The sequence below is a fragment of the Sus scrofa genome, chromosome 3, assembly GCF_000003025.6.
Source record: "Sus scrofa isolate TJ Tabasco breed Duroc chromosome 3, Sscrofa11.1, whole genome shotgun sequence".
Classification (NCBI taxonomy): Eukaryota; Metazoa; Chordata; class Mammalia; order Artiodactyla; family Suidae; genus Sus; species Sus scrofa.
In genome coordinates this window covers 22534859-22551150 of record NC_010445.4, presented here as the reverse complement: position 1 = coordinate 22551150, position 16292 = coordinate 22534859, and the positions used below count along the sequence as shown (strand labels likewise).

At 54.5% G+C, this 16292-nt stretch overlaps 2 protein-coding genes across 5 annotated transcripts in view; one reads left to right on the top strand and one right to left on the bottom strand.

Annotated features, from left to right (window-relative positions):
* PLK1 (polo like kinase 1) lies at positions 250-13337 on the top strand. 2 transcript variants are annotated; one of them, XM_021086465.1, is made up of 11 exons: positions 256-2121; positions 2836-3004; positions 3947-4091; positions 5023-5116; positions 7279-7498; positions 10622-10777; positions 11246-11249; positions 11839-11912; positions 12101-12255; positions 12360-12542; positions 12813-13337. In XM_021086465.1, exons 1-11 carry the CDS (start codon positions 1714-1716, stop codon positions 13017-13019), a joined length of 1815 nt encoding a protein of 604 aa, XP_020942124.1. In that variant the 5' UTR covers positions 256-1713; the 3' UTR covers positions 13020-13337. The 2 variants fall into 2 exon arrangements, 1 of the variants encoding a protein (XP_020942124.1); XR_002342378.1 differs by lacking the exon at positions 11246-11249 and having other exon boundaries at positions 250-2121; positions 11836-12542.
* Positions 13279-16292, bottom strand: part of ERN2 (endoplasmic reticulum to nucleus signaling 2) — a 27806-nt gene continuing 24792 nt past the window's right edge. For all 3 annotated transcript variants that reach the window (XM_021086462.1, XM_021086464.1, XM_021086463.1), the window contains exons 18-22: positions 14689-14836; positions 14469-14596; positions 13898-14021; positions 13744-13811; positions 13279-13658 (exon numbers count right to left, since the gene is read on the bottom strand). In XM_021086462.1, coding sequence (XP_020942121.1) covers positions 13446-13658; positions 13744-13811; positions 13898-14021; positions 14469-14596; positions 14689-14836 — 681 coding nt within the window. In that variant the 3' untranslated portion in view covers positions 13279-13445. The remainder of the gene's footprint in view (positions 13659-13743; positions 13812-13897; positions 14022-14468; positions 14597-14688; positions 14837-16292) is intronic.

Here is a 16292-nt window from a genome sequence, read left to right as displayed (position 1 = left end):
ATGACAAGGGATTGTATAGAGTTCCCTGTGCTATACAGCAGGACCTCATTGCTTATCCATTCTAAATGTAATAGTTTATTTAGCAAACTTTTTTTTTTTTTTGCTTTTTTGCTTTTTAGGGCTGCACCTGTGGTACATGGAAGTTCCCAGGCTAGGGGTCAAATGGGAACTGCAGCCACTGGCCTACGCCATAGCCACGTGGGATCTGAGCCAGATGTGCAACCTACACCACAGTTCACAGCAATCTTTAACTCACTGAGAGAGGCCAGAGATCCAATCTGGGTCCTCATGGATGCTAGTCAGGTTCATAACCCACCGAGCCACAATGGAAGCTCCCTATTCAGCAAACATTTTAATCACTCCTTTTTATTAGGCACTATGCTGGGAGCTTGGGACATGGGGTAGGAATGATGTCATCATGCCACTTTGTTTATTGGGAGTCAGGTAAAGAGATACTTGTAATTCGGTTGATTTTTGCTGAGTTCTAGCACAGACATCATAGGATGTCTAACTATTACCAAAGACTACTAACCTGGGTAATCGGCTATTGCAGGGTTTCCGCTCAAACATCTACAGAAGCCAGACAGGCAAATGGGCAAAGGGGTAGCTGGGAACTGTGGCAAACTGGAAAGGTATGTAGGCATAGAGTTGCCACAGCAAGTAGTTTTCCTTAAGAAAAAGCCACAAAACTGATTTTTTTATGTGCGCTCTCTGTATTTTTGAACCTGTAAATGGATCCAAAAATTTAACAGCGGGAGACCAAACAAAACACCTCTGCAGACCAAATTTGGCCTTGGTCTACCAGTTTGCCAGGCATTCCGCCAACCAGCCACACAGTCCCTCTTACCAAACAATTGAAGGTCCACTATTTTAGGCGCTGGGAGACAGCAGTGAGCCAGCCAGCCGACTTTCTTGCAGAATAGCGGGGTGGGGGCTCTGGTTCTGTGCTTCTCAAACTTCCCTAAGTGTAGGACTCACTGGGAGGCCTGCGGTGAGGCCTGAAGCTTTGCCTTTCTAACAAGCTCCCAGGTGGTGATAATGCTGGTGGTTCCTGCACCATACTTTGAGTAGCCTTGAGCTGTAACCCAGAGGCTCGGGAGCAGCTGTTATTTGAAGGAGGGAAGTAGGGGGTTTGTCTTGAAGGTCACATTTGCCTGGCAAGCATCCTCTTTTTACTTAGATTTTAGTTTACTGCAGGGACTTGGAAGAGAGTTGATGACGTCGAAGGCGGGTGTTAAGGCTCTCCCAGCTACCTCTCGGCGCTGCCGGGTCTCCGTTCTCAGTTTATAAGCTCGAAGGCGGGGCAGGGGTGAAGGAAGGTGGTGGGAAAAACTTCCTGGGGGAGGTGCACGTGGACTGCCCGACCTTCCCCAGCCGCCGAGAAAGGGAGAAACCCCGAACTCCCCCTCTCCTGGGACTGGGTCTCAGCATCCCCACGCCGGGTCTGGTTTCCCAGGCATCCCACGTGTCCGCGAGTCCCTGTCAATCAAGCTTCTCCTCCCCGGGCTGGGCACGGGTTTAAAGGAGGCTGCTGCGCAGAGAGCTCCCATAGTGCCGCGCGGCGGGCGGGTTTGGATTTTAAATCCCCGCGGCCAATCAGTAGCGCGTAGGCTTTTGTAACGTTCCCGGCGCCGCGTTTGAATTCGAGGAGGGGCAGAGCGGTGCCAAGCCTCGGCCCAGACCCTGCTAGGTCCGCTGAGCAACTCCGGGGACATGAGTGCGGCGGCAACTACAGGGAAGCTGGCGCGGGCACCGGCTGACCCAGGAAAAGCCGGGGGCCCCGGAGTTGCAGCTCCCGGGGCCCCGGCGGCCGCTCCGCCGGCGAAAGAGATCCCGGAGGTCCTAGTGGACCCGCGCAGCCGGCGGCGCTATCTCCGCGGGCGCTTTCTGGGGAAGGGCGGCTTTGCCAAGTGCTTCGAGATCTCGGACGCGGACACGAAGGAGGTGTTCGCCGGCAAGATCGTGCCGAAGTCGCTGCTGCTCAAGCCGCACCAGAAGGAGAAGATGTCCATGGAGATATCCATTCACCGCAGCCTTGCCCACCAGCACGTCGTCGGCTTCCACGGCTTTTTCGAGGACAACGACTTCGTGTTCGTGGTGCTGGAGCTCTGCCGCCGGAGAGTGAGTGTCGCTGCTGGGAAACTGGAGCTGCCTGCAGGCTGGGGTTGGGGCGTCCGGACCCAGCTGCTGGGGAGGGGACCCCCCGGGACTCGGAGCTGCTGGAGAGGAGGTGCTGGGTGGGAATCTCGAGCTGGAAGTGGAGAAGGTCTCGAGTAGAGAGGGGGCTTGGCACTTGGGGCTGCTAGGGGAGGGGGGTTCGGGTTTAGTGGAGCCCGGGTCGCGTTGCCTCTAGGGAAGGCGGCTCAAGGACGCTAGGAGTTGGGCGGAGTTGGGGAGGCGCGGGTCGCGGGAGAGCCCTGCTAATGGTCTTCCGGAGTTGCTAGGTACGGGGTGCTCTGGACCTTCCGGAGTGGGGTTGGGTCAGGCACAGGGTAGTTGGAGCCAGACTTGGGGGCTTCCGGGGAGGAGAGGGGTCAGAAAAGGGATCTCTTGCTGCGGAAGAGGCCTGGCGAGGGGGTGGCGGGGGGGGGGGGGGGGCATACGGGGTACTCTTGAACTTCCTGAAGGGTTGAGAGAGGAGTCCCAGGTAAGGGAGCTGGTGGGAGAGAGGGCGCTCTGAACCGTTGTGGCCTGGCTTAGGGGAGAGTGGAGAGCATAGCTGTCCTGGAGAAGGACTGCTGGGTAGGGTCCTAGGCAGCTTTCACCTAATGATACTGCTTCCCTGCCTTGGGCCTGAGTACCCACTGCCCGTTCCTCCTTCCTCCCCTCGCCAAGTCTCTCCTGGAGCTGCACAAGCGGAGGAAAGCACTCACCGAGCCCGAGGCCCGCTACTATCTGCGGCAGATCGTCCTCGGCTGCCAGTACCTGCACCGAAACCGTGTTATTCACAGAGACCTCAAGCTGGGCAACCTCTTCCTGAACGAGGATCTGGAGGTGAAAATAGGTGAGGAGCTGGGCCTGCAAGGGCGTTTGACATTGCAGGAAGTGGGAATGAGGAGGAGCTGGGAGAAAGGAAATGGGAAGGCGAGGAAGGAGGGAGGAAGAGAAGGATGGTCTGAGCTGTTGATTGCCTCTAGAATCATCTCATTAGTACAGAAATTTAAAACAAAGAGCCACAAACCAGCATCCCGAATTCGTTTGCACTTTTTTTTTTTGAAATTGATGTAAAAATCTAGATTCAAAGCTCTTTTTAAAAAATTGGGAGCTTCAGCTGTCCAGGGACAGCCTTCCCTCAGGGCAGCTCTTTGCTAGACTGAAAAGCAGCGTGTTCTTTAGACGTCCGGTTTGCCACAGTCCCCACCCCTCCCTATTACTTCATCACAAACTTGCCAAGTAGCAGTCTTCATGTTTATTTGCTTAATCCTGGAAGGCACTTGAGTTTTGCTCTCCCTATCAATTCCCTTTGAAAGGAAGACCTCCTTTCTGAGGGGAGGGGTGAGGTCTCTGGGAGGGTGTCCCCCTGCCCCCCGGCCAGCATGGTGGGAGGATTCCTGGGGAAGCCTTGATGAGAGGCTTGAGGGAACTAACAACCCTGGTACTTTTTGTTTGTTTTTTTAGGGCCACACCCGTGGCACATGGAGGTTCCCAGGCTAGAGGTCTAATCAAAGCTACAGCTGCCAGCCTACACCACAGCCACAGCAAGGCGGGGAGCTAAGCCACATCTGCAACCTACACCACACTTCACGGCGACGCCGGACCCTTAACCCACTGCGTGAGGCCAGGGATCGAACCCACAACGTCACGGTTACTAGTCGGATTTGTTTCCGCTGCCCCACAACGGGAGCTCTGACCTTGGTTCTTGAAGGTTACACCTGAACCAGCCGTCAGCAGTGACAGATGGCAGAGGCTAAAGTCTGAGGTCCCCCTCTTCCTCTCTCTGTCCCAGGGGATTTTGGACTGGCAACCAAAGTCGAGTATGACGGGGAACGGAAGAAGACCCTGTGCGGGACTCCTAATTACATAGCTCCTGAGGTGCTGAGCAAGAAAGGACACAGTTTCGAGGTGGACGTGTGGTCTATTGGGTGCATCATGTAAGTTGGGACTTGTCTTCAGGACCCACCCTCGACATCTCCCCCAGCAGACCTTAATCCTGTAGACCTTTCTGCCTGTGGAAAGGCTGCTCCACAGGACACACTGCCACCAAGGAAGCCTCGTTTCTGTATCTTTTTTTTCTCCCTGATGTTTCCTGATTCCTGTAGCCTGGGCTGCAGGTCCAGGGAATGGAGGAGGGAAGGTCGCCACAAACTCACTTCAGTCACTTGCCATTCAGAGTCTGGCAGACCAGCCAGCAGCAGCATCTAGGAACTTGTTAGAAACACAGAATCTCAGGACCCAGGCTTTTAAGACCCTTGAGTGATTTCCTTGCACAGTAAAGTATTAAAACCTCCCATCTAGAAAGAAGCATTGGGTGCGAGGAATGAGGCCAGGAGTTACAGCTGGCGGCAGGAGGGCTTGCCACCTGTCTGGGTCAGGGCCGTCAGAGGTGGGTGAGTGGAGGGCAGAGTAGGGCCTGTTCAGGTGGTAGCCCTTTCGATGCTGCTCTGGGTCCTGGAGAGTTAGAAATGAGTTGCAGCGATGGCTTTCCTACTTCTTTGCAGTGGGAGTTTTTCAAATGAAAGCTTGTAGCCTTGAGTATGAGAAGTATTAACTGTGGAGCTGCCTCTGTAGGAGCAGCTGGCCCACCTGCTTTGACCTGTTGTGTGTTGGCTGGCGGCCTCTGGGGCCCTAGATTACTGCAGGCTCGAGCCAGAAAGTCACCCACCCATGAGAACCCAGTCTCATCACCTCTATTCTACTGACTCCCCACACCCCCCATGCCCGTGGACTTTCGGGCTGCCCTCTGGGGCCCCAGGGTCCTAGTGAGTGTCCAGAGGATGTCTGACTTTCTGGCCCCAAGATGATTCCTCCTGCATCTGGGTTTTGGGTGGGCGCCTTGAGCCAAATCCCTCCTTGTGCTTACAGGTATACCTTGTTAGTGGGCAAGCCACCCTTTGAGACCTCTTGCCTTAAAGAGACCTACCTCCGGATCAAGAAGAATGAGTACAGTATTCCCAAGGTGACTGAAAACGCTTTTTTTTTTGTTTGTTTGTTTTTTGGGGGTTTTTTGTCTTTTTTTATTGTTGTTGTTGTTGTTGTTGTTGCTATTTCTTGGGCTGCTCCCACGGCATATGGAGGTTCCCAGGCTAGGGGTCGAATCGGAGCTGTAGCCACCGGCCTACGCCAGAGCCACAGCAACGCGGGATCCGAGCCGCGTCTGCAACCTACACCACAGCTCACGGCAACGCCGGATCGTTAACCCACTGAGCAAGGGCAGGGACCGAACCCGCAACCTCATGGTTCCTAGTCAAGATTCGTTAACCACTGCGCCACAACAGGAACTCCTGAAAACGCTTTTAAGTTTACATTTATTTTAAGTCTTACCTCCCCCCTCCATCCCAAGCTATTTACTGAACCCCGCATATCCTGAGGACAGAGGTAGGTCAGTCCCACCCTTAGGATTCCCACAAGAGTTTTGGGGGTCCTTATCTGAAATTGTATCCAGAATCTGACATTTGTGCACAAAAGCATTTTGGGGGGTTGGGGAGAGCATTTGTAGGTTCTCAAAGGTTGGGCAGATAACCCAAAAGATATGTAAAATAAAAAGAGAGTGAGGAGTTCCTGTCGTGGCTCAGTAGAAATGAATCTGGGAGTTCCCGTCGTGGCGCAGTGGTTAACGAATCCGACTAGGAACCATGAGGTTGCGGGTTCGGTCCCTGCCCTTGCTCAGTGGGTTAACGATCCGGCGTTGCCGTGAGCTGTGGTGTAGGTTGCAGACGCTGCTCGGATCCTGCGTTGCTGTGGCTCTGGCGTAGGCCGGTGGCTACAGCTCCGATTGGACCCCTAGCCTGGGAACCTCCATATGCCGCAGGAGCGGCCCAAGAAATAGCAAAAAGACAAAAAAAAAAAAGAAAAGAAATGAATCTGACTAGCGTCCATGAGGACGCAGGTTCGACACCTGGCCTCGATCAGTGGGTTAAGGATCCTGAGTTGCCATGAGCTGTGGTGTAGGCAGCAGACTCTGCTTGGATCCCGCATTGCTGTGGCCATGGTGTAGGCCGGCAGCTACAGCTCCAATTCCACCCCTAGCCTGGGAACCTCCATATGCTGTAGGTGCGGCCCTAAAAAAAAAAGAGAGAGAGAGGAGGGAGTAGGAGGCAGACAGAGAAGCGCTGCTTAAGCCTTGGAAGTGGGCCATCTTGATTCAGATGGTCTCTGCCACTTAGCAGCCCGAACACAATGAGCCCCTAGCCCAGAGCACCTCGTGTCAATAAGTGCTCACAGAGTCACGAACCGCTATGCGTGCAGAGTGGGGTGCTTTTGCAGCCACCAGCTTGAGCACATTGAGAGGGACAGGCTGCAGCAGCCAGGCACACCGCCGCTTTCCTGTTTGGTATCTTTGCCTTGTGTGTGAAGCCAAGAGCCCTATCTCCATAAGGACAGACGGACTGAATCTGTCACCAAGGGTCAGTCATTGAACAGAGCACAGAGTGGTTCCGAGCGTGGGTGCTGGAGCTGCCTGTGCCTCGGTGTGGGTGCTGGCTCCATCGCTTACTAGGGGTGTATTCTAAGGCACTTCACCCCTCTGTGCCTCGGTTTCCTCATCTGCACAAGGGGGGAGTTACAGAGATCTTTCTTTGCACCTTTGGCGCTTCTGTGGGGACTAAATGAGTTGATATACCTGAAGTGGTTAGAATGCTGGCCCACAGTAAGTGCATAGTTGATGCTAGGCTATTACTGTGCATTTGACCTGGGCCAGGCTGGATCTCCTCACCAGGACCCCAAGCTTGGCGCTGTGTCCCTGTTTTCTAGATGGAGATACAAAGGCTCCAAAAGTCAGGTTAATTGTCACAGCTGGTATTAGGGGATAGAGCTGAGACTTAAACCAGGTCTTTACAAGCTCCGAGCCTGTGTTCTCAAGTGTTGCTCTAGCCGTGAGCAACTTGAATTGTGCCAGCACAAATTCTGGGACGACAATGCCTTCAAATTAATCTCGAGTCTTAAGAGGAAGGAGAAAGGATCATTCTCGCCACCTAGGTTGACACTTGTCAACTCGGTAAAGCTCGTAGTGGAATCTTGGCATGTCGGTAGCCGCCGCATGTGGCATGTTAGAGGCTGGGGTGGGGCCCGCCCTCAGGTCCCCCCTCACATCCTGCTTATGGCTGTCCCTCTCCACTCCAGCACATCAACCCCGTGGCCGCCTCCCTCATCCAAAAGATGCTTCAGACGGATCCCACTGCCCGCCCAACCATTCACGAGCTGCTCAATGACGAGTTTTTCACTTCCGGCTATATCCCCGCCCGCCTCCCCATCACCTGCCTCACCATCCCACCGAGGTTTTCAATTGCTCCCAGTAGCCTGGACCCCAGCAGCCGGAAGCCTCTCACAGTCCTCAATAAAGGTAAACCAGGGTCGGGGTAGACCGCAGATGCCAAGAGAGCCTAGGCCTCAGGTGTGTAAACGGCTGGCCCCCAAGGCTCAGGTGTGCAGTGGGACAGGCCCCAGCTTCTGACAGAATGCCCTTCTTCCTACGGCCCTCTCAGGAAAGACAGACCTTAACCAGAGCTGAATCAGGCCTTTCATGCCTCCAAGGAAGAGAGTGACAGAATGCCATGCCTGAAAAAGTCTTACCAATTAAAAACATTGGCTACGGAGTTCCTGTCGTGGCTCAGTGGTTAATGAATCTGACTACGAACCATGAGGTTGCGGGTTTGATCCCTGCCCTTGCTCAGTGGGTTAAGGATCCGGCTTTGCCCTGAGCTGTGGTGTAGGTCACAGACGCGGCTCAGATCCCGAGTTGCTGTGGCTCTGGCGTAGGCCGGCGGCTACAGCTCTGATTAGACCCCTAGCCTGGGAACCTCCATATGCCGTGGGAGCGGCCCTAGAAAAGGCAAAAAGACAAAAAAAAAAAAAAAAAAAAAAAAAAAAATTTGGCTAAAATCACCTTGTATAGTTCATTGGAAAAATGTTGAACAATTTCAGCTACGCACATAGAGCTCAAGGCAGTAGCCCCCCACAGCCCCACCAGACTCAACAGTCACGTTTGCTTCATCGCTCCTGCTTTGTTCCTTTGAAGTTTTTTTGAGCTTAATCCCAAACATCTTGCCATTTCACCCCCATACACTTAAAGAGGATGCAGCTCTTTGAGAGGATGGACCTTTTTTACAAAACCACATCCCATTGTTTCTGTTGTCCTTGTTTCAGAGAACAGAATTAGGAAGGCCATGATAGGGGTGGGGGCACCTTGAGTTGATGCTGCTAGTTCTGATTCGCATTTTTTATTTTACCATATTATTTAGATATTATTTCAAAATTATGAAAAGGTGTAAGAGACAAAAACCTTCTGTATCTTGTACCCCTTTCTCCACCAATTAACATTTTTCTACATTTGCTCTCTCTCGCTTTCTCTATATATATAATTTTCCCCCTAAACTATCTGATAGTAAGTTGTATACATTTTGGCCTTTGCTACTTAATACTTCAGTGTATATTTCCTAAAAACAAAGATTCTTTTACGTAGCCACAGCACACCACACAGTTGTCAAGTTCAGGTAATTTCACATTGATGCCAGACTTAGAGCAATCTTATTCTCCACTGGGAAGTTACTACTTTAATTTTCCTTTGGTAACTTGTGTCTGATTTAAATGTAATAATATAGAATTTTTGCTTTATTTATTTTATTTTATTTTTTTGTCTTTTCAAGGGCCACACGCGCAGCATATGGAGGTTCCCAGGCTAGGGGTCTAATCAGAGTGTAGCCACTGGCCTACACCACAGCCACAGCAACTCGGGATCTGAGCCGCGTCTGTGACCTACACCACAGCTCAGGGCAACGCCGGATCCTTAACCCACTGAGCGAGGCCAGGGATCAAACCTGCAACCTCATGGTTCCTAGTCGGATTCGTTAGCCACTACGCCACGACGGGAACTCCTAGAGTTTTGACTTTAATTTTATACTTCTTTTCCCTTACATTGAAAACCTTGTTTCCTTACACCGTATACATGAATTCTCAACATGTATAAAGTAGTTACTGCTATGATGTTTACTTCTTGCAGTTCTCTTTGTCTTAGAATATATTCTGCTTAAAAAAAAAAAAGCCACTTGAGATACTTTCTCTGTGTGGGTATGGCACCAATTTAATATAGGAGTTAATTTCAGTTATAATGCTGCTATTCTAAGGATTATATTACTATTTGCTTTAATTCATGATCACTTGGTTAAGGTGGTACCTTCACTGCAGAGTTCCTGCTCTTCCTTTTGTGATAAAGCAATACCTTGTCGGGAGCTCCTCTGAGAGGATTCTGTTTCTCCTCAGACTTTAACCCACTGATTTTAGCATCCCTGGTGGATCTTGCCTGCAGCACTTTTTTTCTTTTTTTTTTTTTTTGTCTTTTTTGTCTTTTTGCCATTTCTTGGGCCTTTCTTGCGGCATATGGAGGTTTCCGGGCTAGGGGTCCAATCGGAGCTGCAGCCACTGGCCTACACCAGAGCCACAGCAACTCGGGATCCGAGCCACGTCTGCAACCTACACCACAGCTCACGGCAATGCCAGATCCTTAACCCACTGAGCAAGGCCAGGGACCGAACCCGCAACCTCATGGTTCCCAGTCGTATTCCTTAACCACTGCATCACGACGGGAACTCCCAACATAGACTTTCTTTTTTTCTTTTTTTGGCCACGCTGGGGCATATGGAGTGCCTGGGCCAGGGATCAGAACTGAGCCCCAGTCTTGACCTAAGCCGCAGCTGCAGCAATGCCAGATCCTTAACCCACTGTGCCAGGCAGGGGATGGAACCTGTGATCCAGCACTCCCGAGACGCTGCCTATCCTGCACAGCGGGAACTCCACAGCATAGATTTTCTTAAATGAAAATTCAGATCTTTAAATATTTTAAGAAGAATTTATGTTTTCAGGGAGAACTAGCACATGAAGAATTAAACATTTAAGCATAAAGACAATAAAACTTGCCCATGCTTCTGTCATCCAAATATAACCAATGTTAAATTTAAATGTCAGTGTGTATCCTTTCAGACTTTGGTCATACATAAGGACATAAAGCAGATTTTAGCAAGGGAGAAAATCACTTCCATTTTCACTGCATGCCTGCTTAATCCATCTTGCTGATGGGTTGCAGTTACTGAGCCCTCCCTTTATCCTGGATGCTGAAGATGCATTTAATTCTTGGATAGAAAGCAGGCAGCTCCAAGCTGCTCGTGCCTTCGAGCTTGTCTCCCTGAGTGACCAGGGATGTCCTGAGGGCCCAGCATAGGGTCAGAGGCCTGAGCATCTGAAGCTCAGTGGCTGCATGCAGCCTTGAAGCCTTCCCACAGGTAGCAGTGAGAATACCAGGGGCTGTCACCTGGGCAGGGCATGTCCACTCTCATAACCTGGCACTGACTCCATTTATCCAGAGCAGTGGCAGTGAAAAGAGCTCTTCCCTGGGGACAGTACCAGCGTGATGGGGGTGGGCCTGCACCCTCCCGACCTGCAGCCTAATGACCGTGTCTCATCTTCTTCCCAGGCATGGAGAACCCCATGCCCGAGCGTCCCCGGGAAAAAGAGGAGCCCGTGGTGCGGGAGACCAGTGAGGCGGCTGACGGCCACCTAGGCGACATGCTGCAGCAGCTCCATAGCGTCAACGCCTCCAAGCCCTCAGAGCGGGGGCTGGTGAGGCAAGGTGGGCACTGCGGGCCGGGGCATCTGGAGCAGGCGGAGGAGTCTCAACCCTGGAGTGCTGGAGCTTGGCCCAGGCCCCATCTCCATCATACCTTCACTTCCCCCGTTTTCCCTACATTACAACCCAGACAGGGTGGTCTGCTGGCCCAGGCCCTCCATGGTCGGGCCCCTTCCTTCTTTTTCTTTTTCCTTTTTTAGTCTTTTTGCCTTTTCTAGGGCTGCTTCCCGCGGCATATGGAGGTTCCCAGGCTAGGGGTCGAATCGGAGCTGTAGCCACCGGCTTACGCCAGAGCCACAGCAACTCGGGATCCAAGCTGTGTCTGCAACCTACACCACAGCTCACGGCAACGCCGGATCCTTAACCTCTTTTCTGACTCATCTCTTCTGCCTCCATAAGCACCGTCTCTTCCAGCAGCTCCGCGCGCTGCCAGATATATTTGCACATACTGACTTCCACTTGGGCCTTCAGAACAGTGGAAATGACAGACCCAGACGTGCTCCAGCCCTGAGGGGCTCTGGCTGGCCCCATTCCCTGCCCCTGGCACGCACGTCCTCCAGATCCCTGCATGGCTCACACTCACCCCCTCATGTGTCTGCCACAAGCATCTCCCTGCCCCGCCTCCTAGCACTTCTCAAGTTACCATATTTGTTTATTGTATTTAAAAGCAGGGATCATGGCCTGCACAGAACATGACATTTTCATGTACCTGGAACTCTCTTCTCACAATTTTTCAATCAGTCAGCATTCACTGACTCTCACCACGACTGAAGTGACTTACATGTTTACACTGATGGCTCTCTGTCCCTACGGCCATTGCTCACTGTACTGCGGTGGCACCTGGTACATGGTGGGCTTTGGATAAATGGGGCAGCTGGACGCATGAGTGGATGCTCTGCACTGTGACTGTCCGTTCAGTGCTGCCTGTCTGAGCTTGTCGCCGTCAGAGGCCCTGCTGTGCTCTTTGGGGTGGGGAGATGCTTTCCAGGCCTCTCGACCGAGCTGCCTGGTGCGGGGACAAGGCTGGTCCTGACTAGTTGTCTTGTCTGTTTCTGCTGCAGAAGAGCTGAGGATCCCGCCTGCATCCCCATCTTCTGGGTCAGCAAGTGGGTGGACTATTCAGACAAGTACGGCCTCGGTAGGTGTCTCCCAGGCAGGTGGGGGGCTCAGGTCCGGCTGCGTGCCCCTGCGAGTTGTTATGGGCTCTGGCCTTTCTTGGCTCCCAGGTTCTCTGCTCTCAACACTCTCCTGTCTCCATCCCAGCTCCCAGTGCTCCCCCCCTGCTCCCCGCTCCCCCTTTCTGAGGTCTCCCTCCACCTGCGCTAGGGTATCAGCTGTGCGACAACAGCGTGGGGGTGCTCTTCAATGACTCCACGCGCCTCATCCTCTACAACGACGGGGACAGCCTGCAGTACATTGAGCGTGATGGCACGGAGTCCTACCTCACCGTGAGTTCCCACCCCAACTCCTTGATAAAGAAGGTGAGTGCGGCCGGCCGTGCGGCCTGGTTATTGCAGGGGAGTGAGGGCCGTGCGCGGGCGGATGGGGCTCTAACCCTGGACTCCCTCCCTCCCTCCGCAACTAGATCACTCTCCTTAAGTATTTCCGAAACTACATGAGCGAACACTTGCTGAAGGCGGGGGCCAACATCACACCCCGGGAAGGCGATGAGCTGGCCCGGCTCCCCTACCTGCGAACCTGGTTTCGCACCCGCAGCGCCATCATCCTGCACCTCAGTAACGGCTGCGTGCAGATCAACTTCTTCCAGGTGGGCCCTGGAGAGTTGGGGTGGAGGGGGGTTCTGCCGCCCAGCAGCGGGGGGCCCCCCAGAGCCAGGCGGGGAGTGGGAGGCCTGGGGCCCGTCCTTGGCGGCCAGCAGGAGAAGGGCGTGCAAGGGGGTAGGGTGAGGACCCCCTCAGGGTCCCCCCATCTGCTGGGATATCTGCCCTCTCCTGGCCCCCAGCACCCCCGGGCAGCTGGGATCCTCGATCGCCCTTAACCCCTGTCATCCATCCTCCTCCCCCTTCCTGCACCCCAGGACCACACCAAACTCATCCTGTGCCCGCTGATGGCCGCCGTGACCTACATCGACGAGAAGCGGGACTTCCGCACATACCGCCTGAGCCTCCTGGAGGAGTTCGGCTGCTCCAAGGAGCTGGCCAGCCGCCTGCGCTACGCCCGCACCATGGTGGACAAGCTGCTGAGCTCACGCTCGGCCACCAACCGCCTCAAGGCCTCCTCGTAGCCACCCCCGCTCCACCACCACCACCACCACCCCGGACTGGCGCCCTCCGCACCCCCACCAGCACCTTGGCCCATGCCGGTTAGCGCCCGTGGTGCTGTTTTATAGTGTGTCCCCTGCCCTGGGGGCCGGGGCGAGAGCTGTGTCCTCCCCGCAGGTGGGGGCCGCTGTGTAAGTTATTTTTGTACATGTCCCGGTGGGGCGTCTGTGGCCTCTTCCCCTTCCCTCAGCCCCACCACGTGAATTGTACAGAAGGTTGCTATTGAATTCGGGACTGTCCTTGCCCTGCCTTTATATACATTAAACAGACGTGAATCTTGCTTTGCTTGTGTTCCCTGAGGGGCACCTGGCACCTGGGCTCTGGCCACGCTGTCGCTCCCGCATCCCCAGCGGCCAAGCCCCAGCTGATCTTTTTGATGCAGGGCTGGCTCAGCTCCCAGCCGCCCCCGGGCTCGGCCCCCTGGCGCCCGCGGCCGGCGCGTAGTAGGGCAGGAAGAGGCTCTCGGAGGCGCAGCTCCGCATGGCGCAGTAGGTGTGGAGCAGCAGCTGCGGGAAGCGGTCTGTGAAGTACTGGACGAAGCCGTCCGGGACGGGGCCCAGGGCCTGCCGTACCGCATCCGGGAGCTCCCTGTAGTGGTGCTTCTGGAGGGGTCGAAGCAGACAGCCAGGGCTCAGCTGGACCGGGCTGCCCCATCCGCCCAGGCCCCCTCCCAACCCCGGAGCACACCTTGTTCCTCACGGCGCGGAGCAGGTCTCGCACCGACGTGCCTTTATACCACCGGAACCTCCTCAGATCTGTGGACAGGGAAGTGGTTGGCATGGCTGTCCCCACTGGATGCCCCCCCCACCAGCCTCCCAGGCCACCTGCGTCTGGCCTCTACCTGACTGCAGCGGCACTGAGATGTGCTTGTGCCAGTCACTCCGGACCACTTCGGTGCCCCCCGCCTCCAGTGCTGTCACCAGGGGCCCCTGCTCAGGCTCCTTCTCCAGCCAGTCGCTGACATCCTAGGACCCACAGAGCTCCTGAGCCTCCTGGCCAGTGTGGGAGGCCACGGGCCAGGAGGGGAGCAGCCAGAGCTGCACGGTTTAGGGCAAGGATTGTCAGCTCCTGTGGAGTGTGGTGTCTCTGTGCTGGGCCGGGTCTAATCCAACCTGTGATGGAGATGCTGTTGCCCCCACTGTACTACAGACAGTCAAGCTGAGGCTCGGAGGCTCAAGGCCACACAAGTGGAATGGGCTCTCTGGGCACAGGTATAGTAGGAGTGACAACTAGGGCCGAAAGGAACAGTGTGTGCTGTCACACACGGGCAGCTGGGTTTAGGAGTGTGGGCTCTGTCCTGGTTTTAGAGAAGGAGCTCTTTTTCCCCCCAGCCAACCTGGCTTCCCCTGTTCCTGGTGCTCAGGACCCAAACTTGGGATTTTCTGGGGCTGCTCCCAAGATTTCCCCCTGACCTGGAAGAACTGGAGCTGCTTGGCTCTGCTCCAGAAGAAGGGGTGGGCCAGCGCCTGCTGAGCAGAGGGGCGAGCCTGCGGCAGGGGGCTCAACATGGCCTCCACCAGGTTCCGGGCCACCACCTTGTCTGCAAGGGCAAGAGGGGAGGGTGGCTTCAGGCCCACCCAGCCTCTGCCCTGCCACCTCCCCCTTCTGCCAGCCCAGCCCGGACCCCCTCACCATGGGCTTCTTCCTCCAGGTGAGCCAGGCAGGGAGCCCCCGCAAGGATGTTGGCCTGGCGATAAAGACACTCTCCGAAGGGGTGGCTGCCACCGGAGAGCACGTAGTAGAACACGCAGCCTGCGGAGAAGATGTCCACGGCGCTGGTCTGGGGGCCAGAGGGACAAGCATGAGGAGGAAGTCGCTGCCTGGCTAGAGGCTCCCCAGGGATGACAGGGCAGCTGGGGACTTGGTTCAGACTACAATTCAAGGACGCTTTGTAAGAAGCATCTCCTTGGCCCTAGGTCCCCTCTCTGCACTGTTGAAAGGGGCCTGTGGTTTGCATCCCAGACCTGCCCCTACAGAGCCTCTAGTTAAGGTTTCCAGCTGTCATTCCTCCAGGTCTGGGGGGTGACAAGCCAGTGAAGTGGGCCAGGTGTGAGGCAAGGAGGCGGCCGTGCGGTCTGGACAATCTGGCACCACCCCTGTCTGCACATGGCTGCTGGCACTTAGCTTCAGCTGGTTGCTTCCAGGGGACTCTCAGGTGGAGGGCTTTGATTTTTCCAAGAGAATCCAAAAATCCAGACTTGCATGTGGAATTTCCCACAAGTTAAAATACTGACCAACAGTTTGGGGAAAAAAAAATATCAAAGCTTGGGAGTTCCCGTTGTAAGGCAGGGGAAACAAATTCAACTGGCATCCATGAGGATGCAGGTTTGATCCCTGGCCTCACTCAGTGGGTTAAGGATCCCGTGTTGTGTGAGCTGTGGTGTAGGTCACAGACGCGGCTTGGTGTTGCTGTGGCTGTGGTGTAGGCAGGTGGCTTGGTGTTGCTGTGGCTGTGGTGTAGGCAGGTGGCTGTAGCTCTGATTTGACCCCTAGCTTGGGAACCTCCATATGCCGCGGGTGTGGCCCTAAAAGGCAACACCCCCCCCAAAAAAAACCCCACAAAACTTGCACAAGCACCTAACATTGGACTGCCAGGTTGTCACTTCTAGTTTTCTCTCGACTTCAGGGTGGGGGGTGTCTTTGCGGGTTACTCTCATCCATGCCTGTGACTTTGCCTCACATACCGACTTAAATGTCTATAACCCTCGAGTCTTGAACGCAAGTGTCTGGGGGTCAGACACTGCTCTGTGTTTGACTATATTCGCTCAGCTGATGCTCCTCCAAGCCCTCCACGTCTGGGTGGGTTCTATGCCTTAAACTCACCAGGGGTCAGAGTTATTGGACGTGGGGCCCGGGCACTTGAATTTTCTCAAGTTCCCCAGGGATTCTGTTGCAGAGAAGAGATGAAAACCATTTTCTAGCTCTGGGCTTCTCAACCTCAGTACTATTGACCTTTCGGAGCAGTTAATTCTTTGTCCTAGGGGACCGTCCTGGGCATCGTAGGATGTTTAGCAGTGTCCCTGGCCTCTGTCCATTAGATGGCAGTCACAAGCCTCCCTTCCCTGACAAGTGTGACAGCCAAAGTTATCTCCAGGCATTGCCCAATGCCCCCCGGACTGGCAAAACCATGCCTAGTTGAGAACCACCACTCTAAGTAAGATGGGAAGATCAAACCCAGTTTACAGATGAAGAAGGAGGCTTGGGGAGTTCCCTGGTGGCTCAACAGGTGAAGGATT